General features: G+C 39.5%; 1 protein-coding gene across 2 annotated transcripts; it reads left to right on the forward strand.

Annotated features, from left to right (window-relative positions):
- The first annotated feature begins 164 nt into the window (after nt 1-164).
- Nucleotides 165-17,744, forward strand: ttc17 (tetratricopeptide repeat domain 17). Of its 2 annotated transcripts, none has more exons than XM_053318503.1 (25): nt 165-335; nt 947-1,036; nt 1,537-1,706; nt 2,031-2,142; nt 3,376-3,507; nt 4,677-4,786; nt 4,925-5,072; nt 5,839-5,978; nt 6,468-6,628; nt 7,092-7,204; nt 7,381-7,533; nt 7,695-7,810; nt 7,992-8,148; nt 8,301-8,372; nt 8,699-8,923; nt 11,317-11,536; nt 13,034-13,153; nt 13,912-14,207; nt 14,321-14,474; nt 14,598-14,718; nt 15,070-15,229; nt 15,513-15,596; nt 16,031-16,150; nt 16,306-16,449; nt 16,538-17,744. In XM_053318503.1, the coding sequence occupies exons 1-25, from the start codon at nt 165-167 to the stop codon at nt 16,667-16,669; spliced, it is 3,621 nt and encodes a 1,206-aa protein (XP_053174478.1). In that variant the 3' UTR covers nt 16,670-17,744. The 2 variants fall into 2 exon arrangements, with proteins under 2 accessions (XP_053174478.1, XP_053174479.1); XM_053318504.1 differs by having other exon boundaries at nt 303-335; nt 947-1,040; nt 1,543-1,706.
- The last annotated feature ends 5,068 nt before the right edge of the window (nt 17,745-22,812 follow it).

The following is a 22,812-nucleotide window of genomic DNA, read 5'->3' on the forward strand; positions in this document are numbered from 1 at the left end:
TTTTTTAATAGTGTTTCACCTTGAGCGCCACCGGTGGTCGGAGGCTGCTACTGCGCATCCCCTTGAGCGCTCCCCTGGTGGTCGGAGGCTGCTATTGCGCCTCCTTTCCTTTGCCTTGTTGCCACAGAGCCAAAAAAAAAAAAAAAAAAAAAAGAGACAGAAAAATGGCGGACCTCAGGAAAATCTATCCTGAGTCTTTGCCCTGTCGTGTTAACTATTCGCGAAAACCTTCATTTCAGGGGAAGCTTTTTATCCTCCTCTGCATACTGGTGGTGGACTCTGGTGGAGCTACGACCCACTGGGTTGTCACGGAGGATGGAAAGATTCAACAACAAGTATGACCCTGCTAACGCTTACGTTTAGGCTTGGCTAGCTCGTAAAAAGGCTACCTCTGCTAGCATCAATCAACAGTGAACATTTTGGTTTATATTGTTCTGTTATAATGTAATGTTAGTAGCTTGTTTTACTCATTTAACCATGTCGGTAATGTTAAAATAACAAATAACAAAAACACTAACATTTTCCCCCCCACAATATGTTTAGTGGTTTAGTGAGGCTATGTCTATTAGCTTCCACCACCTACCTTAAAACTAGTAAGGTGTTTGAGGTCAAGATGACCAAAATATTTCAGGCCCATGTCCAGCGTCCTCGTTGGAAATCTGCTAATCAATATGTTATAATCAATAATTAATACATGCTCGAGATGACTGTGTTGTAAGTCGGTGCTTATTTGCCAGCCAGCTGCTATACCTTCATTGAAAGAGGACAAATAGTGTTTATGTTTACGTCACAAGCTGTGTGGCTAATTATAGAGCATTTCTTACATGATTATAAAATGTATGTATGCTGTCATGTTATCAGATTTATCTTTTAGGCTGAGTGTGTTTCTCCCCTTCAAACTTGCTGACTGTTACTGAGTCCTCATCGCATTGCTTTTTCGTTTCAGGTTGACTCCCCTTTGAATCTGAAGCATCCACATGATGTAGTGATCTTCATGAGACAAGAGACACGGGTTAACTACCTCAAGAAATTAGAGGTGTGTGAGTGTTTAATTTGGACTGATGTCATGTCATGGTGTGTTTGTCCAAGCAGGTTTCACTTCTGGTTTTCATCCTGGTTGTAAAAGTGCTAATCTCTCTAAGACGACTGTCATTTAGATTTATTGGAACAGATATGCTCTTTTGCTTTAACATAATTAGTCAATCAATCTTTAATAATATAGTGCCAAATTTAAAGAGACCCAACATTCGTACATGAGCAAGCACCTAGCGAAAAGGAAAGGAAAAACCGGGTTTGAGGTGGGCGGCCATCTGTCTTGATAGGTTGGGGTTGAGAGAGAGAGAAAGGGAAATTGAGAGAGAGAAGAGTGAGAAAGGGGCACAGTGACAAGCAATCAACAAATACTTTCAACCTCTGCAATCATTATACTGCATATCATTAAAATACCTTCTAATCACTAGCTTCTTCTTTAGTTTGGGTTTCTTAATTTGTCCAATTTCTTCACTGATTTCATTGTCCTTGGTTGTTGTCGAGCAGAAGCAGCTCGTGGCACAGAAGATACACATTGAGGAGAACGAGGACAGGGACACAGGGCTTGAGCAGCGACATTACAAAGAGGATGCAGACTGCGTCATGGCTAAGGTACCCCTGGGAGACCTGGACCTATATGATGGCACTTATATCTCCTTGGAAAGCAAAGACATCAGGTAAGTTCCAGAAAAGATAAATGATATGAAGAAATCATGTTTATGCTATGCTATTTATATTTTCTCCATGATGTTTTTTGTATAGCCTAATGATAGAGGTGAGGTTGCACACAATTCTGCACGTAGTATTTTCAAGTAATTTTATTGTCATTGCCTCAAATTAAATGCCTAACCTTTGTCATTGTTACTGTCACTGTTATTTCTTGTCATTAAGGTAATTTATCATAGTATATTTTCTTTTAGTGCCAGATCAGTTTATCAAATAATGCTTTGTTTCAGCTTTTTTGAGTATGTTGTAATTATCTACTTCCCTCGTTCCTGTAGCCCTGAAGACTATGTGGATTCTCGGTCAGCTCTGCCTCCAGATCTAGAAAAGCCTGACTGCACCAAAATTTTTGAACTACCTTATAGTATCCATGCTTTTCAACATCTCAGGGTGAGTAGAAACCAAAGTTTAGAGCTGAAAAGGATGTTAATGAGTATCATCTAAATTGCTTTATTCTTCATCACTGAATAAACATTTTGTTAGGAATAAAATACAAACTTACTCATCTGTTTTTGAGATGCTACTCTCCACTCTTTACCTGTGTTCATATTTAATATTCACAGTTACTTAACACAACTGTTATTGTTTAAGTAATATTTCATCAGCCTACATTGATCAAATATTAGCATCCTGTTGAATTACACACACACACAGCCTTTCATTTGGATGAGCTTACATGCCTTCCTGCAATAACTTACAGTTTCACTGGCAAATGATATTTATATTGTAACATGAACAGACACAGTAGAAAATAATAAATACTCCAATAATGGTTCACACTTAAAGCAGTCATAGACGGGGCCAGGATAAAATGTAAGAATGATGGAGTCGGTCAGACATCAATGTGAATTAAGCGTGGACCAGAGTTCAAAAGCACCAAAGATGAGATATAACCTGGACATTTGCAGATATCTGAATACCAACAGTACTCAAGATTTGCAGTCAGGGAAGCTCAATGATGAACCTCATCAAATGTAATGTAGTGGAGTCTTGTAATTATCCTCAGTAATGACCCAGACAGTCTAATGAAAAATGCAATCTAAAGGACCAGAGTGGGCCAGAAATGTAGAAAAGAATCTGCTTTAAAAGTCATCTTCTTGTATCTGAAAGGAAAACTAGCTTTGTGTCTGTACAAAAAGACAAGCTGGTGTTGCAGTTTATTAACAAGTTTGTCTGTATGATATTTAAATGTAGATTTCAATTCGGAACAGATGCTAAGACATTTATAGTGTGTGACCCTTTAAGTATTAAAAACAGTCTCTGAGGACATAATATGCAAATGACTGTAATCTGTGTTTCTTGATCTCGAGAACAACATGATTTGATCTTGTGGTTGCATTTAAGTCCAGAAACTATTTTAGAAAAAAAAGACCCTTGGGTACAGATTAAAGGCCACTTGTCTCTGCTTTATTTCAGTAGGTCATCTTTTTATTATCTGTACTGACGTTATCAGTTTGAGGATCACAGGTTGGCCAGAACATCAGATTTGTTTTTATGTAATTTCACAGACATTTTAAATCTGTGCTTCAGAAGTTGTTTTGCGGCCATATGCTGCCGTCAGCTGCAAGCAGAAATATTTGTATATTGAATTTGAAAGATCATTTTGACTTTGGTGTGTTCCAGGGTGTTCAAGAGAGGGCAAACCTTACCTCCCCATTGCTTTCTAAGGAGGACCCTATTTTTAGTTCATTGTCTCAGAAGCTGGGCCGTAGTATTGATGAGGTGGGCCATCGCATCCATCAAGGGTTGCTGAGGGTAAGTTCTACCTGCACAACTTTGTCTCACAAATATGCAAGTTTAGCCTTTTGCACATTTAGCACATGAGCATGACATGTGTTGAAAATGGCATCAGAAACAAACCGCATCAGAAACTTGGTGTGGTTTTGTAGATGTATTGATGACAAGCAGTAGTGAGCGAGGCCTCACATATAATGATGGTTATCGGTGCCACTGCTTTAGAAATAAACAGGATTTTTACACAGATCACTTCAAAAGTTTGTTTTTGAGTCTGAATGAAAGTAAACACAGGAACTGGTCTCTTTCAGGAGCCATTATAGTTACCTACTGTACTATAGGGTACTTCGTCTGGAGTTTGCACATCATTGTCAACAGTTTGTTTATGTCTGAGGCTCTTGCTTGGACAGTAAAAAATGGACAAGCAACATTCCTTACAATCTTTGTGTGGTGTCAATGCATGGATCAATATATGAGTGTGTCAGATAGCCGCCAAACTGCCCCAGATATATCACTCCCTCCGCCTGTCTCACCACTATGGGGAGCAGAGCATTCAGCCGCTCTGCTACCCATCTCTGGAATTCAATATCACCCCAACTCAGAAACATCGATTCATTCCCTCATTTCAAATCACAACTCAAAACACATCTGTTTAAAACTGCCCATTCCATCTGTTGTCAATTGCTCTGTCACTTTTATATTGTCTTTATTTTTATATTTTATTTGTATTGTTGCTTCTTTTTAATGTGTTTTTAATTTCAGTAATTCTGTACGGTGTCCTTGATGTGCCAAGAAAGGCGCCTTTAAATAAAATTATTATTATCATTATTATTATTGTTATCTCTTTGCAGTTAGCCATTATGCTGGTACATGTGATGATTACAGGTGATTAATGTAAACTGTATGTCCGGTTAACAGTAGAATAAGTCACTATAAACCTAGATAAAGCCTCAGTCATGCAAAAAAACAACAACACAAAAAACACCATGAAATTGCTTAAATCTTTAAAAAAAATTATACCATGATTCTTATTTTTGGTCATTCTGTCTAGCACTCATCAGAAAGTCAGCATAATAGAAATAAGAATTAAAACTATGTTTGGGAAAAACTAAGACTCCATAGAGACCTAACAGCTGGCAGTCAGTCATTTCAATAAATCAAAAAACTGTCTGTGTGGTTGTGTGTTTCAGAACTCATCATCCTGGGTGCTGTACAACATGGCGTCATTTTATTGGCGTATGAAGAACGAGCCACAGAAAGCAGTGGACTGTGTAGTGCGCGCTCTGCATTTCTCCCCAAGGTACTGTCAGGCTAGTCAGAAGGCAACTGCTCTAGTATACTGTTTATTGTTCCAGACTGCTCTTTTGTCCACATCCTCACACTCTGTTTGCATGTGTGTGTGTGTGTGTGTGTGTGTGTGTGTGTGTTATATTTGTAGGCAGCACAAGGATGTGGCCCTGGTTAATATGGCCAACGTCCTGCACCGTGCCCATTTCTCAGCAGATGCTGCTATTCTAGCCCACGCTGCCCTGGACCTTACCTCAGATCTCTTCACCAGCCACTACACATTGGGCAACATTTATGCTGTAAGTTGAGAAGCAATCAGTCCTCAGCAGCATGTTGCAATAGTGTTGTTTTCACTATGACAGTATGCTGTAAAAATCTATTTGTGTAAGCTTGAAACTTTTTTTCCAGTTAAGGTACTTTATGTCATTATGTGTGTGCTTATGTTAAATAAAAGCTTACGCAACAGGACGGTTTACTGGTTGCCACGGAAAACAATTTATCAAGGTCATTCTGAGGCTAGTTAGATACATGATATCAGCTTCACTTTTTTTTTACTTCCCACTTGCTGTAACCTACCAATGCTATTCTTTAAATGATCAGATTAATTAATAGTATGTTTAGTTTTACTCTCAGAAAATGTATTATTCAACTACAAAACTTTAGACATGAATAATTCACCTGCAATGTCAATTAATCTGAACAGCATGCTCCTGTTCTTATCTTTCCTTGTGTTGATATAGTAGCTCACCGGCTATGTGCTGGCTCTTTTTTATTGATAATGACTTCCTCTCTCTCACCACCTGCAGCTGAGTTTCAGGGCTCCCATAACACTAATGAGACAAAATCAGTCTGTTAGCAATATTTTTTTTAGTCAGTATATTTATAGACGATAATCTTTTCAGAATATAAATAGCATGTCAACCCAAACATAAGCATTTTCATATTTATTTAAGTAGCCGAAGCAGTAGTTTAAAAAGAACTGATTTCTACATGAAACAAATAAGTGCTTTGTCCTGTGCTGTATCCATCATATGTATGTCTCCTCTTTCTTCACTGTCTGACCAGATGCTCGGGGAATACAACCACTCAGTGCTGTGTTATGAGCAGGCACTGCAGGCCCAGCCAGGCTTTGAGCAGGCCCTGAGGAGGAAGCATGCTGTGCTATGTCAGCAAAAGCTGGAGCAGCGCCTAGAAGCCCAGCACAGGTAGACAAGCTCTCATACACTCACGCTCCAAGTACTGTGGTTGTTTTCACAGCATTTCCATATATGTACACACAATCAGAAATTACAGAGGTAAGGTATTCACCAAGATGGCAAGGCATCAGAGATAACTATCAAATTACTGCTACACTGCATGTTGGATCCTGGTTTTTGATTGTCAGAGGACGCATTCAGATAGTTTTCCTGCTTTCCCTTTCTGTTTTTCTGTCTATTTCTGATGATAATTATTCTTTACAAATTCATTTATAAGCTGATAAGAAAGACAGTACATGGGACTGTCACATATTTCTGTTTGGATAGTGCCAGGCTGTTTCAACTGTTCTTAAAACCATCAGTGGCCTGCAAGGAAAATGCAAGGCTACCACTTAAGTGTAGTGGTTGTAGGATGATGGTGACATGTACTTTGTTACCCTGCTATACATTTCTGACAACTGTCCTGTATGTTTAAGTTTCGCCTTTCTACATTTGTAGATCATTGCAGCGGACCCTGAATGAGCTGAAGGAGTACCAGAAGCAGCATGACCACTACCTTCGCCAGCAGGAGGCACTGGACAAACACAAGCTGCTGCAGGAAGAGCAGATCCTGCGCAACATTATCCATGAGACCCAGATGGCAAAGGAAGCACAACTTGGTACGATGCCATACACAGTTACTAGTGCAGGACATTATAGCATTGAGAGCACATGAAACAATCATGAAGTTTGAAAGTTTTATAATCTCACAATTCTGTCAATTCATTTTTATTTTTATTTTAGTATATATTTGCTATTGCTTATAATTATAAAGCTAATTGTTTTAGTTGGTCCAGAAAGGCAGAACCAGATATTGATTGCAAATAAAAGAAATCAGCTGAGTTAATCAGACAAGTGCTGTGCATCCAGGGTTTCAGAAAGTGCTTCAGGGGAGGTGTTATAAATTGAGTTCAGCTTGAAAGAGCAGAAGTATCAAAGCAGTTGAGGCCAAGATGTATATGATTATTATTAGAACTAGAAAATGGCATTAGAAAGCAAGCTGGCTTTGATATTGATGCATTGATTTGATATTGCTGCATGCACATCTGTGATCCTGAGTATTGTGTGTCATGTGAACTCCAGGGAATCATCAGATGTGTCGTTTGGGCCAGCAGCAGCGCAGCCTGTACTGTCCCTTTGACCTGCCTGTACGCTATCACCGTGGCGATCTATTTGAACATGTCCACTACGTACAAGTAAGTCTATGAAATATTATGTCCATACAAATCATGGTTTTTATTAGAGGCAGCCACAATACGCAAATTCTGTTTCTCTCTTCTCTGCTTTGCTGGGTTTAAGCTTCAGTGGGAGAAACTGAAAAGGTAAAATCACAAATGGGCAACACCTTTTTGTTTTTCTATTTGGTTCATAGTTCGGGGAGGAGGTGTCTGTGGCGTCCAGCGTAGCGCTTGTGTCAGAGCGTAACTCGAATCAGTCAGCATCCAGCCCTCAGCTCCATCCCTCTGTGTCCGGAGACCAGGATCCTGTTGCTGTCATTTGGGGCAGCCATCAGGATTACACACAGGCAAGACTACATTTAATTGCATATTGTTTATTTATTTATTTAATTTGTCAGGCAGCTGGATGACTGCAAGGTGCGCTGTCATTTGGCTTCCCAGTATACTCTTAGACTGTCTTATTGTTTTTGAAAATAAGATTTAACTCTAAAGTGTGATTTTGCTGTAGGACATGCAGAGGATGTTGTGGCCTCAGAGAACTGACTGTGCCAATGAGTACCCAAGTGTTCCCCCTGCTCACCTGCTGCCAACATACTACCTTCCACCTGAAACACAGGGCCTCAGGTCAGGACCTATTTATGGATTTGACGTATTTTGTGCGTATGTAATAACAACATAGCTACTTTCCGCTTGAGTTTAAAGTTCTTCAGAATGATCTTCAAACCGCTTTACGAAACCAAGCAAAGGAAACACAGACTGCATAAAAATGTCATCAGTGAAATATATCTCTTGTGTGTATATTCAGCCCAGTGACAACTCTCCTCTACGGGAGCAGCAGTCCTCCTCAAACGGTTTCTCTGCCAGAATGTGGTCCTGTCCCCCAACCACATCCAGCCCTCCTGCCGGCTTCCCTAGACTGGCCCCTGGAAGAAAAGGAGCTGCCAGATTCCTTTGCCTCCCAGGTATCTGTCTGCCTGTTTATTTATGTATGTGTGCGTTTTGAATAACAAAACGATGGGAAAAGCTACAAGTTGTAGCATAGTTGTGTGTGTTAGTGTTTCTATGGTAAGTGGAAAAGAATATTCAAACATTAACATGATGTATTTGATTACAGATACTGCAGTTACGCAGTGGAGGATGGACATTGGAGCAGATTGGCTCCAGAATAGTTCAAGCTATGAAACAAGTCAGTGAAACAAGTCTGTTGCAAAATGATTCCCCTCACAGTTACAATACTGTACATCCATCCATATCACCAAGGGCAGAAAGCTACTGCTGCACTCCTCTCTGCAGTCCACTCAATTGAATCGTGACCTGCTCGAGAGTTTAAATCCATAGAGAGTGGTACATGTTTTCCGTCTTAAATGATAGAATATGGATTTACCACTAAGTGAGACAGTGCTCATAAAATCAAATTGTCATCAATCACTCTAACCCCTCTAAATTGCTCCAAACTTTCATTGTCTGAACACATCATTTTCAGAGCTAACAGAAGTTTATTTGTATATATAGGCCACTATACCCCGCTGGCAGGTCTACAATGAGGCAGCTCTATTCTGGCGGGCCAAAGGCAATGGCAGCCGTGCCCTGCAGTGCCTGCGCCAAGTGTTGAGCTCAGTCCCGCCCTCTCACCGCCACTTGCCCCTCACCAATGCTGCTAACCTGCTGCTACACCACGGCTTGACCACCCACGCACAAACACTGCTGGAACAGGCATTGGCTCTCAATGCATCAGAGGTAAAGGCACATTGGTGCATCTACTGTGGGGATTTCCCATCATAGAGTTGCACTCTTATACAATTTATTCTATTTATGTTGCACTGCTACCCACTTTATTAGGTACGGTTGTCTGTTAGCACAAATAGGCAGCTTCTTTAGGTGTTATAATCGATAAAATCTTAACAGCTCACGTTTAGTCATCATGTTCCTGTCATGCTCATGGTCTGTGTCAGTGTAAATTTACTCTAATCTACCAGGTAAGCCAAAATAAGAAAGCTCAAATTCTAGCAGAAATTAACATATGTAGGTTTCAGTCTGCCAGACAGCCAGACAGGAATATGAGGATAAAGCTGATAGTGCGGTATGGGGCCATGAGGAAATAATTGGTTCAGATCTTGATAAAACTGTTGAATTGCTGCATTTGTTTAGTTTTGTACAAGGCTATGTAAGTATACTAGGTTTGGGCAGTAGTAATTTTTTTCATACCTTCCTGACATTTTACTGGGGTATGTGGTAACCGGGTGGTATTTGCATTTTAAAAAAACAAACACCCACACCCACTCAACCCCTTATGAAAGCCAATCCACGTCATGCAACCTGCAAAAGAGTGTCAGTCAACCGCCTGAGCCCAATCTAACCTGACCCACAAACCACCAGCTATGCTAAAAAAAAATGTGACCGATTAGGTAGAGGTACAAGGTGAAACTTCAGAGTGAAAACAACACTGTGTCTTCACCTATTCATCTCGCAACACAGGGGAGAAACAGCTGGTAAAATGTCAGGAATAAAGTTACTGAAGGCCACAAAATGAATATCATCTCAAACAAAGAAAAGCCTAGTGAGTTTCATTCACCGCAAACATAACAAGACACAAAAAACTCAGATTTTGGCTAAAGTTTTCAGAGAAGTTTTAGTCACTTCCTCTGCATTTACTTCCTGCTGAGTCAACCAGCAGAAATATGGTCAGCACCTCTGTGTAGGCTTTACGCCGATCTGATCAGCTATATCGGATCGGCCGATATATTGCATTTTATGCAATTTGTGAGATTGGCTGTAATGTCTTAATTTGCCAATCTGATCAATGTCGTCATTGTCAAGTTGAAACTTTTTGCAGATGCTCCCGTTGCATAGATTGCAGATGGCTTGTGTTTTATCTGTCTCAATTACTCCAAAGAAGTTCCACACCATCAACATGTTTGTTTGAATCCGACAGCTAGTTTTGAGCCCTGTCACAATGTGACGGACAATAATGTTTTTTTGAATCTTGAATCATTAGCTGTCGGATTCAAACAAACATGTGGGTGTTGTGGGCAGACAGTTAAAACACAACCTATTTGCAATCTGTGCAACACTAAAGTACCTCATGGGGAAGCATCTGCAAAATGTTTCAACACCACAAATGTACCTGGATAGGGAACACGAGGAGGAGCATGCCGAGTTTAAGAAACGGAGCGTGGACAAAGAAGACGTGATTGGTTTATTTAAACTCACTAATCGGTGATCGGCCCCAAAAATCCTGATTGTGTAAAGCCTACCTCTGTGCAGTTGCAACCCACATTTTGATCATTACATGCTGCCTTCAAGTACTCCCTGTAAAATCCAGTTTCTCTATGGAGCCTCCATTTTTTTTATGGTATTGAAAGTCACACCTTTGGGATTTCTAAAAACCCTGGTACACCTTTAATACTGTAATACCGCCCAAACCTGAAGTATACTCTAGCATTTCTGTGACGTGCCCAGATCAAGGTGATCTTTTCCAGTGTCATTACCAGCCAACCAGTTGACACACATGATACCATGACCTTTATACCAGTTAAACAACTTTTGATTAATACCACGTCATGCCCAAAGACTGCTGACTAAGGGCACCTTTTAATGGCTGAACACCACACCCTTTGGCCAGTGGAGGCTTCCAGCAGTATGTTGCAATGTCAGAAAGCACTCATCATCCTGCAGACTGGCCACATTTCAAAAGTGTGTGGTCAAGAAAGTCAGCATTGACAAGAAATCTGTGGTTAACATTTCCACCATTTTATTAAATCAATCCTGGAAGAAAACAGGGTATGTAGAGGTGTACCCAATAAAATGACCACGATTTGTGTATATAATGCATATTGATGATATTCTGATCCTGAAACCACTGGTGATATACAAGAACTGGAGGTGGTTACCAAGGTGACCTCACTTTTTTGCCACAAACAGCAAAGATGTTTGTTAAAGAATAAAGCTGTGTATGTTGTTTTATAATTTTTTTAAATAATCTTGCAGCACATATGAAAAAGTAAACTAGCCAACATGTGTAGGGGAAGTTATAAAATCATTGTTATTTAGATGTATTAAATACTTGCACTGTAGGATGTACACATATTTTCTAAAGCTAATGTCTCCCTGTTTTGTTTTTCCTGCATCAGCCCCACACCCTGCTCAGCCTGGTGAGCGTGCAGTTGGCCCAGGGCAACGTGACAGGTGCTCTGGCCTTGTTCCGCCACATCCTGGTGACGGCCGTTTCCTCCTCCACTTCCTACTCATCCTTTGCTGGCTGCGAACAGTGTCGCTCCAGCTTACCTTTGCTGCGTTGTCTGCAGTTCTATCCCTTCCTTTACAACCTTTCACACCGACAGCCCTGCTCACGTGAGTAACTAATGCACACACGCACACACATATAAATCATGTTTTTCTTCAAGTTTGCTACCTATAGAGCATCGACAAAACATCAGCAGTGACCTGGAGATTTGGGATTTGGAGGAACTGTTTGGTAGCTGCTTTAAAATCAAGCAGTAGAGCTTTCTACTTAAAACAATATTTATGGATTTTAAAGGTCATAACGTACCAAACTACTATACAGCTGCTCCCAGAACCTGGACTTTTTGTCTCTAAATTAGTGTTTATTTATTAAAAACATTACTAAAAGTCTTGCCAATGTTTAATGGTAAAATATTTGTGCTTCTTTGTGCAATTTTAACAGCATTTAAGGTTGATGGGGATGAATTATTGTCCTAATTTAAAAAAGAAACGTAGCTGGAAATGAAGCATAGACTTAAATGCACTTGTGCACCATTGGCCAGGACAGGTTTTATGCTTGTTTTCTAATCTTATATTGAGAACCCCCCCACCCACCCCAATGTTGTCCCTTAAAGCTGTAAGACTGGCTGTGAGAAACAAGTAGTATGTTGTGCTTCTGATGTGAACAGCGACTGTGCACCTTTTTCGTTATTCATATCAGTGGGAGTGAAGAGAAAAGTGCTTTGAAGTGGAGAAATTTTGCCACTCAATAATTTAAGCTGCAGAAAATAGCTGATGCCGAATTTAGAAGGGTCTATATTTTACTATCCAAAGCTAAATATTGCTCTCATGAAGCACGCCGAGTACATTTGGTCACACACGAACTTATTAAACACACACCCACCTTATGTTAGGCCAAAGGTTGTAATATACACAGAAAATAGTTTGTTTTTCATATAAAATGTTGTCACGGCTACATTTCCTCCCACGTTTGATCCTGTTAGGCGTATTGCTGCCTTTCAAACATATGCTAATAATCTGGCCACTCTATTTTTTTTAATGGTTTTGGAAAACATTTTGATTAAAAGTTGTGGTGAGCAGCAACCATGCCTGAGTTCTATTACTGAGTTATTGTGATTTAACCCTTTGAAGACAACTGGAGTTTTTGAATTAACTTTTATAAACAAATAAAAAGTCACACCTACAAAGAATGCCATGTAGAAAGTGAATTGTTCTCAGGGAATAGGTAGAGGATTAACCACTACTGCATCTCCAAAGTAAAGACCCTAACTTAATTGTCTCATAATAAAATTACAGTTAAATTGTAAAATATAACCTTATCAGGAAAAAGAAAATTGATTTTAATCTTATTTTGATGTTAAATCACAGAAGATTAATTTTATTCTAAATGTACCAAGGCACAAATACATTATCAAAATACAAAAACAATGTTTAACATTTATGTTTGTCACATGATGTGCTTTTAAAAAAATCAATATCTTTATTAATACTGTAAATTTGATTATTAATACATTTGTCTCACTGCCACCTGAAATTTTGATTCTGTAGCTCTACTAGTGTGGTAATGTTTTGAGTAATAAGTGTACATAACTTGTGTTTATTCAGAGGGTGCCGCCTGCTTGGCTGAGGATGACCTTGGTATACAGCTGGAGGAGTGGGAGGGCAGTGAAGAGAAGCAGGACGCACCAGCCATCTCTGCCATGGAAGACTCTTTGCTCTTTGAGAGTAAGAATACGATTTAGTGACACTTTCAGAGGCAAAGTGAAGTCCTAACATTAAACTGCAGCAAACAGTGTTTAGTCAAAAGAAATCAGTTAATTCGTGCCATACTGTCTATTGAATACAGTTTGATGTATAATAACATGAACTGCCATGCCCCTTACTGTTAAAAATAGCAAAGATTAACAACACAGGCATTTATACCTATAACAGCCACCAGGTAAGATTGACCCATATAAGAAATGCTTTTATTTCCAACTTTTTAAGTTTCTAGGCAATAGCATTCGTTGGATTGTTGGATCTGACAACTACGACGTGTCATAAAAGAGCAGAGATCAATGACCTGTAAAAAAAAAAAAAAAAAAAACCTTTGCCAAGTATCTGAAGTGCAGGAAAGCTAGGTGTGGAAAATGGACAGTCAAGCTGCTGAATGTCTGCTCAAAGTGTGTTTGAGGGACACATACATAGACATTCCTTTATGAAGACAATGCCTTCATATAGTAAAAGAGTATTTAAATATTAGAAATGTGTGTACATTTTATCTGTTGGTGGTTTTAGCTATACAGTGACCCCTGGTGGTTGCACTATTAAATCACTGCAGGTATGAATACTCTTGCATATGTGGTCACCTGGGAGTTTAATGTACTTGTTGAATGTACTAAAATTCTCTGAATAGTATTTATCTCCTACTAAATCAGTGAAATGCTCCTTCAGCTTAACACTCTTCTAATTTCCCTTCCTTATTTATTCTTGTTTTGACACAGAGGTCGTCCTGGACAGTAACGGCTCCGGTGAGGCAGCTGGACAACATCGGGCCTCTCCCTCCGTCCCAGGAACCGCTAAAATGGCCACCCCGTTTGGAAGTGGAGCAGCGGATGGGGAGGAGGAGTGGCAGCTGAAGGAAGACCTGATGGGAGCTTTTGAAGGGGCCCTGGATGTCGGAGGCAAACGAGGGGACCTGCGTGGTATCCGAGTGCTAAAGAACGACCGTGTCATGGGGTCTCGGGCCGGCGGAGGGCCCTGCTTTGGAAACTGCGAGGACGACGAGGGAGCAGAATGGGCAAGTGTTCATTCTTACTCATTTCATAACACAGAAAGACGGTTAAAAAAAAACTCTGACTGAAACATACACAGCTGAACTGAATGTGAGTTGTTTTTGTCGTTGGTCTTCAGATCACCTTCCAGGTGAAGCGGGTCAGGAAGGCGAAGGTGGACGGTACAGAGAGTATTGCCAGCTCTGATGACGGCCAGAACGAGGGGACGCTGCCCGGAGGACACTCTGTCTTGGAGATCAGTGGACCAACTATCCCATCACCTGGCCCTTCAGGTACCATACACACCTGCATTTTATTTGCTTACATCAGCATGAACAAAGGAAAAGCAGTGAGGCGCTGGACTCCATTCAGCTGAGAAAGATGGGTGTTTTTTTTCCTCCTATTGCTTTGGGCAGGTCGCTGGAAGGACTACACAAGTCTTGGCTGGCCAGGGCCAGAGGAGTGCCAGCGGACACGAAGGGTAGACCTCACCACTGTAGCTAGCACCTGGTTGGCTGTTTCTGCCAAGAACATAGAGTAAGCTTCACACTGTCCTGATCATCGTCACATTTTCAGTTTATGTTAGATCATAACCATTCAGTTACAAAGAGTCGTAAACATGTTTTTTTTTGTATTTTGTTAAGTTAGTTGGTCCACTGTGTTCTCTCTTGTTACTCATGGAACAACTGGAACAAGTCACATATACAAAAATGATATCCACAAAGCTTTTAAGACACCTTAGAAATGTATGGCATGTTTTTAAAATACATGTGTAGTGTTTAATACATAGAAACCAAAGTGACTCAATGACATTCTTGCATCACAGCATTTTTTTTTTTAGCCTTTTTATGTTAAAATTATTATGTTTCCCCCTTCTATCTTCCTCAGCATCACAGAGCACATAGACTTTGCCACTCCACTCCAGGAGCCAGCTGCTGAGCCTTTATGCAACGCCAACCTAGCTGCCAGTATGCACACCCTGGACCACCTGGCAGGGGTGGCCAATCGAGCCGCGATACACTACACAGGAGAGAGCCAGCTGCGTGAGGTAGGCTGAGGCAGAGGTCAAACACTACAAGACATTTGCACAGCTTTCTACAGAAATCTGCTTTTTTACACAAAAAAAGTGCCACTAGTAGTTTGAAACTCCACTTACCAATGACCCTGGTCTAACAGCCAAGACATCAGGGGTTGATTAACGCAGCAGGTGTAGATAATGCATTCATAAAGTATGTCATACTCATGTGGAGAAAACCCTGGGATTCTTACAGCACAGCTCCACTTTATTAGTAAATTGTTTCAAACATGTCTCCTCTCGTCTCAACCCTCAGGTCCTGCAGAACCTCGGTAAAGATAAGTTCTCCCCTCAGTCCTTTGAGCAGGTGGGCACACGCATCGCTAAAGTACTGGAGAAGGTAAGAGCTCTTAATATACACACTTGATTGGTTCACTGTATGTAAGCTCATTTAGTTCTTCATCAAAGTATTTTCTAATATTTATTTTCTAAGCTGATAATCACAGTGAAAAAGAGGGGTTTTTTCTCATTCAAACTGCCCACCAGTGACATAACAGGTGTACACCTCAGTAAGGCATCAGACACTTGTAACGCGTTCAGCCCTGATCTCAGATTTTTTTTTTATTAGTGTCGCCATAAATCCCAAAAATGAATTGGCAACTGTTTTTCTGAAATATTAAGATGCATTAAATTGCTTGTATTTGAGAAAAACAGAAATCATTTGAATAAGATGTTATAACTGTGCATAATATATTACTAGCAACACTTAAGAGTAACGCTCCCATCTCCCATTTAGGTCATATGTATGTTTCTCTTTCTTTCCTGAAACTGCAGAATCAAACTTCATGGGTGTTGTCTAGTATGGCTGCACTGTACTGGAGGGTCAAAGGTCAAGGCAAGAGAGCCATCGACTGCCTGCGACAGGCCCTCAACTACGCCCCCCATCACATGAAGGCAAGTTACCCCTGCTCTTCTTTCAATTTATAACCACTCCAGGACATCATGAGTTTTATCCTGTAGCTACACTTGTGCAGTTGTAGCATTGTATGAGGTTTAAAGGTTGTTTGCAGCAATTACATCACTGTTTTTATTCTTTGCCTGTAACCCAGGATGTGCCCCTTATAAGCCTGGCCAACATCTTCCAAAATGCTCGACTATGGGAGGACGCTCTCACAGTCGCTCGCATGGCGGTAGAAATCGCCCCGCACTTTGTCGTGAACCACTTCACCCTCGCCAACGTCTATATAGCAATGGTAACGGCCACAGTCAGTTTGATCATCATCATCACTCGATTACCCGTGTGTGATTTCATGCTGACGCGGTTCTGTTTCTTGACGGCAGGAGGAGTTTGAGAAAGCCATGCGCTGGTACGAGTCTACTCTGAAGCTGCAGCCGGAGTTCGCCCCCGCCAAAGACCGGCTAAGAACCATTCAGTGTTACCTGCTTACCAAGAGGGAGCGCCGTCAGCCCTAAACCTCGAAACCATTTTGAGCCCAGGAAGTAGCCCGCAATCATGCACACAGCAAATAATGAACACAAACATGTACACACGCACGCACACATACACACACACACATACACATATACATATATACACTTGTACACACACTCATCTGTAGACCACAGATAACTTGCGCAAAAAAAAAAAAAAGTATAAGAAACTTAATTTTTGTTTAAGGTGAGGTATCAAAATTCATACCCAGTAGGATCTGGGTTTGTTTTTTCTTTAAGTTCTAGCTGCCCAAAGAATTATGTTTGAAACGTCACAGGGTACGACTGTAGATAATTTTGCCCCCCCACAACATATCTGTCAAATGCAAAGATCTCTCATTTCTCTTACTATCAAGAAGTAAAAACTGTCTAAGTCAGTTTTTTCTAGGTTTGCTTGACTAGCAGAAATGGAAAGGGGATAAAATCGCATAAGGCTCTCAAGTTATAGTTCATTCATTAGCAATATTTAAAATATATATTTTTATAATTGGAAAAAAGCTCACACTCTTCTGAAAAAGACATTTCAGCATTTAAGTAAGAAGAGGTGTCATCTAATACAAAGGTAATTCCAGTATATTATACCATTGTTCACTTGGATACTACTACAGTCTCCGTACTGACATGTGACACCCGGTGATGGGGCTGCGTTTTAATTTATCTTAATTGGAAGTTTTAATTGAAAAGGTTGCAACACAGTATTTTATTAAGTCTTTTACTGAGATGGTAAGGAATGTGCTTCTCAACTCAGAGGCTAAATGAGTTTGAATTGATCAATATATGCCCTACTATTTCTGCTTCATAAAATGGATGGGAATTCTCAGTTTTTGCACTTTTTTTCTCCATATCATTCCTATTTATATGGGACCTACAAACTGTTTGATTTTTGCTACAAGCTAATTTAACTACAAAAAAGAGAGGAACTGAAATATGCTATTACATTTGCTTCTTAACTTATGGAAATCATCAGGCAGAAAAAAGGTTTTGTCATTGAGCATCTATTAAAAAAAAAAAAAAGTGGAATCTGTATTAAATGTACAGTATTAAAGGCAGTGTGTGGATTTCATCAATTGTTCTGTGTCAGTTCTTTTTTCTCTTAGAAATAAAAACAGAGCATTTGTACTCCTTTTAATCCCAGATTTAACCATACAACTTTTACTATTGACACTGCACCCCTTCTTGTAAACATTTTAAATCCAGCCTAATGGTGGCACTATCCGACCTTTTTAGGCAAACTCCTTTTGTCAACTCTTATAATAGCGCTGAGTGTATGTGGTTAAAAGAAGATTTTTTTTGTCACCAGAAACAGAAAAAGGTTTCAGTATCTCATTAACAGGCCAACGAGCAGCCATGTGTGGCCACTTCTGTAATGAGTAACTCATGATTCAAACATCAGCAGTAACACACACACAGTAGAGTTTACACCTTTTTGAAGTATTTAAACAATATGTATGATAGATTCCACAATAAGCCAAAATAGACCTGTATAGTTGGTTTACTTACCCTGAAAACATATGATTTGAAAAACTGGATATACTGTCAAGGTACTGAAATCTGACAGGAGAGTTTTTTTTTTCTAATTGAAGAATGAAAATGACACGTCAGTTACATTCTGGGTCTTGAATTTCGGTTTACTTAATCTTAAATTTAACTGATCAGATTAATGCTTTGAAATCTTAGCAGGCAGGTTTAGTGAAGGCTTTCTGTCACACAATATTAGTGCTCTTCAAGTTACAATCAAGTAAAGCCTTCAGTGCATCAAATCCAAGACTGATATGCATCTTCAGCATCACTAATGCTATTTATACAGATACTGAAACCAAAATAATTAACAACTTATCAATTGAGTTCATTTTCCACCAGTCACCAACTATTTGCTATATAGTGCTGTAAATCAGTTAAAATCTTTAGATCCATGAGTAAACAAAGATTAATACACTTTTAAACAACATTCATTTCAGATTAAAATCCATATTACATTTGTATAAACCGTAAAATATTTTGGCGATTACTGTGCTGAGCCTGGTGCACATCACTAAAACAATGACCTGTCTGCAGCACTGTGTGAACCTGGGATTAAAAAATTAATTAATAAAAGGATTGTCATACACTTCATGAATGACTCCACAGTCCAGAAAGGATAATAAAGATATTGTCAGATATCTTAATTATTGAATGATAAAGCCCAAAACCTAGTCACCACATAAACACATCTGTGGTAGGCGACACTATTTCTTGAATGGCAAAACTGCGGTCATAGGGTGACGTTTTCATCATTTTTGTCATATCATATGCAGACCTTTAGGCAATTAGACAAATTAATATCTGCTTTTTCCAACTTGGTCACTTCCAATTCAAATTTCTAACTACCAACAGTCAGCTGTAGTGTACATAAACATGCATATACAGTGTGACATACTGTATTTAGTGTTTATTTAAAAGTTTGTAATTTTATACCTTCTATAATAGCAGCTGTATATTTGGATTTATATTCTGTAGCAAATGATGAATAATTGAAACCTGTATTGGCTTTGTGGTGCGGTAGTCAAAAACCTTAAAAGAGATCATAATGGATATTTTCATAGCACAAAACTAAATGCTTCCCAGCCAGTCAAATACAGTAACTAAAAAAAGACAATAAGGAGACATGAATTAAAACCTAGCAGTTCAAAGCTCTTTGAATGTGATGCTGCCTGCTGACGCAACGTCGTGGAGCATCTCAGAACAAAGATGGAACAGTGTGTTCATTCTCACTAAACATTGCGTCCACATAGTATAAGTGTGAAACAGCACTTTTTTTTCTCTCTCTCTCTCTCTCTCTCTCTCTGCTGTCTTTTTTTCTCCCCCCCCGCCGTTAAATCACAAGTCCTAAAAATGGCACAAGCACAGTGCAGCCTGCTATTTTTAGACTCTTGTAAAGGAACAAGATGGTTGCTGAGAAGCTGAAGTGTATGCACACAATCCTATAAATGCAAGCACAACACATGAGAGGGCAAATTTGCTGCCACTTGTTTCCCGCCCCTTCCCCTTCAGGTTCGGTACCACTGAGGACAGATGGACTGCTGCATTGCTAATGGACATTATTTACCGTTAGCCCCTCAGTCTATTCCTGTGCAGCCGAACCCACTCCCCGCTCTGTTTTGGAATGTTTCTCAATGAATAATTGACTGGAGTGGTATTTTTGACCAGCCCAGTCTTGGGTGCGGTATATAAATAGCTCATGTGCAGCAAAGCGTGCATGGATTTGTCAGGGGCGTTAGGCCTGGGAGTAGGAGCCTTGTTATGTAATAGGCATGTGAGTTGGCACACCACAGAGACACTGCATTGAATGAGTGTGTGTGAGGCTCTGTACCCATTGAGTGTTTTCAGAGTGATAGTATACTCACTGGGAGTCCTTTGTTAAGTCTGCTGCAGCTGAGGCAGCTAATTCTGTCACTGTACTGGCTAAACATGAACTTACTTACACCTTTTATACACTCAAAACATTTGCTTTGTTGGCTTTATTCACTGCATGTAGAAAGCACTAGAGTGTGTTCATCATCTTAAATATTGACTAAGTAACAGCTTGAAAAGATTTGAACTTATAGTATCCATGTATTCCACTACTACAGTTTATATGGATATAGCTACGTACTGTTTATACTACATACATAATAATAACGGTTTCATGTTAGTAACTGGCTGATTTATTTCAAAAAAGTCAATTTTGGGAACGCTAAGGTTTTTTTCTTTGTGTCATTTGAACTGATTTGTGTTTCTTTTGCTCAGTTGCCATGTGTGTAAAAAACCTCCATTTAGCAGATGATCCTCTCTTATTTTCCAAGACAGGTAAGGCAGTTTCCTGTCAGTATTAAAAGATGTATTCAAGACTGCAAATTCAATAAGTGTCTACCAAACTTGCTTTTTAAATATAAGCAAAAAAAAGGCGGTTTGGGTTGAAGACCAGTCGGCTCAAGGGAGAATGTTCTGAGCTTCTTGTTGTGATGCCGATGTCTGTGTTGAAATGTGTTATTTCACCTCACAATATGTAGATATATTTGGCTCACCACAGCTGAATATAGTAACACTGAATGGATGCTGCTGCAAGATATTACATAAGTGAGTGTTAGACGGTGACTTTTTCAGCTGCTGCAGCAAAATAACACTGGACCTGATTTGAGATGGTACTTGTAAAATATGGTGATTTTTTAGTTTATTGCACCAACAAATAAAAGTAGAAATAGAAATAGAAATTACCACAATTTGATATTGTGTGGAATAAATCAATAAAAGTCGCAGCTCTGCAACACTTTGTGTGCAATAATATTTAAATGATGTGTAAACATTTGAGTGACATAAGTGTATAAACATTAATTATCAGTATATAATATAACAGTTTAAATGGAGAGTCTGGTTCTTGTATTAGGGATCAAAGACATACACCTGCAGATCTTGTTGTCCATGCTTAAGTAGAAAATACTTACGACTCTCTGTTACCCCTTTACTTTTTGGCTGGAGTCAATCTAAATACTGCACCAGTTCAATAGACATTTATAGAGCATGCGTTATGTTGTGCTCGGCTGTATCCTCGAGGGCTTTTCTAGGCTTTTCTTTCCAGTTCAGTGTAATAAAAATGTATTGGTCCTGAGAGGACAATAGTTTTCACTGCCATTAGCACCACAATCCCTTCTTCTTGTCTTCATGACCCCTTTTACTCTCTCACTTTTCCTGCAGCCTGAATTTCTTCTTTTTCTTTCTGTTTGTCTTTCTTTCTTTCAGTGTGTTGCATAGCCTATATGTTCATTGCTGTTTATTTTGTACTGGAAAAACCAGGGCAGTATCACTCAACAAATGGTCCCTCAAACTTTCTGTTGCCTCTATCTTCAGCATTTCCTTCTTAACTTAAGTCTACTCTGAAAAAAGCCTTCAGTGTTTATATTTACAGACAATACTATTTGGCTGTACAGCATTCACTCTTAGTTGTTAAAACTGCTTAATTTGTGCTTTGGTACCATGGACAGCTCCACAGTAATGCTGTTAAACTCTTTCCAACAGGCTGCTGGATTGCTGAGGCACCTTTTCCTCTAAGTAAAGTTAGTATTGTATCTTGTGTGAACTTAATGTTAGTTGATATTCTGGATGTCTGCAGCTCTTTTTTCTAAATATGCATTGGTTATGGGTCTATCCTTCTCCAAAGTTATTTCTGCAGCTCACAAGTATGACAGAAGGTTTGCACGAGACAGCTGAAAAAATAACATGTCCAAAGTCAAGTCAAAAATCAAGACAGGCAGCTCCAGGAAAGTCTTTATGAAAAGTGTTCCATACAATAAGAAAGTAGTATGTTAAATTCATTTAATTCATAAATGTGCTGTTAAGCTTGTGCTTACACTCGACGCTTTTGTATTCAAGAAAAGAGTAGTGTAATTACACATGATGTGGCATCCAATCTCTTTTTGAAATAAAACACACTAAATAGATATTTTCTTTCTCATTAAATAAAACACACTGTATTTTCAGGGCTTTCATACCACTATAACCCTTTCCTTTGTTTTTTTCCCCTGTGCCCCAAATACAGGTAAGATCATACTGCAGTTCTGTCTATTCATAAAGCTTGAGACAAAGTGAAATGAGGAGTTATTGGTGAAGTTGCAGTCAAGTTCCAAGTCCTTTTTCTTTTTATGAGGACGACTCAAACTATGAAATTTGTGACTTGCATTTAATTCAAGTTGTGAGATTGGAGTCCACATATCGAGTCTCTGTGTCTTCTCTCTTTTCTACCACTGTTCTGTCTCAGAGTTACTTTAAAGAACCTATTCCAGGCTATACATTTAGTTTAACAACAGTTTTTGTGCCTACACTACCATCGATCAGCTTACACCAAGGACAATTTCATTCACTTTTGGCAGTAAGTGCAAAGATAGACACTTTCTTTTGGACACTATGCATCAACCAGCTGATTTTAATGTTTGTAATCATGTCTAGCTGTTCCTTATGCAAAAGTCCTGGTACTACTGGTCAAACTGAACATCAGCTTGTCAAGCTCTGAGTGGATCCAGACTTATAAACACAAGACATGTGTGGGACATAAGGCCCTGTCACCAATAACCATGACAACACTGTCAAAAATAATATGAAGACATTCAAGAAAG

Source organism: Scomber japonicus, chromosome 1 (assembly GCF_027409825.1).
Source record: "Scomber japonicus isolate fScoJap1 chromosome 1, fScoJap1.pri, whole genome shotgun sequence".
Lineage (NCBI taxonomy): Eukaryota > Metazoa > Chordata > Actinopteri > Scombriformes > Scombridae > Scomber > Scomber japonicus.

Coding starts and splice junctions, on each gene's coding strand:
- ttc17 (XM_053318503.1), top strand. CDS start 165: ATGGCGGACCTCAGGAAAATCTATCCTGAGTCTTTGCCCTGTCGTGTT. Junction 5,073..5,838: donor CATTGGGCAACATTTATGCT/GTAAGTTGAGAA, acceptor CTGTCTGACCAG/ATGCTCGGGGAATACAACCA. Junction 7,205..7,380: donor AACATGTCCACTACGTACAA/GTAAGTCTATGA, acceptor TTTGGTTCATAG/TTCGGGGAGGAGGTGTCTGT.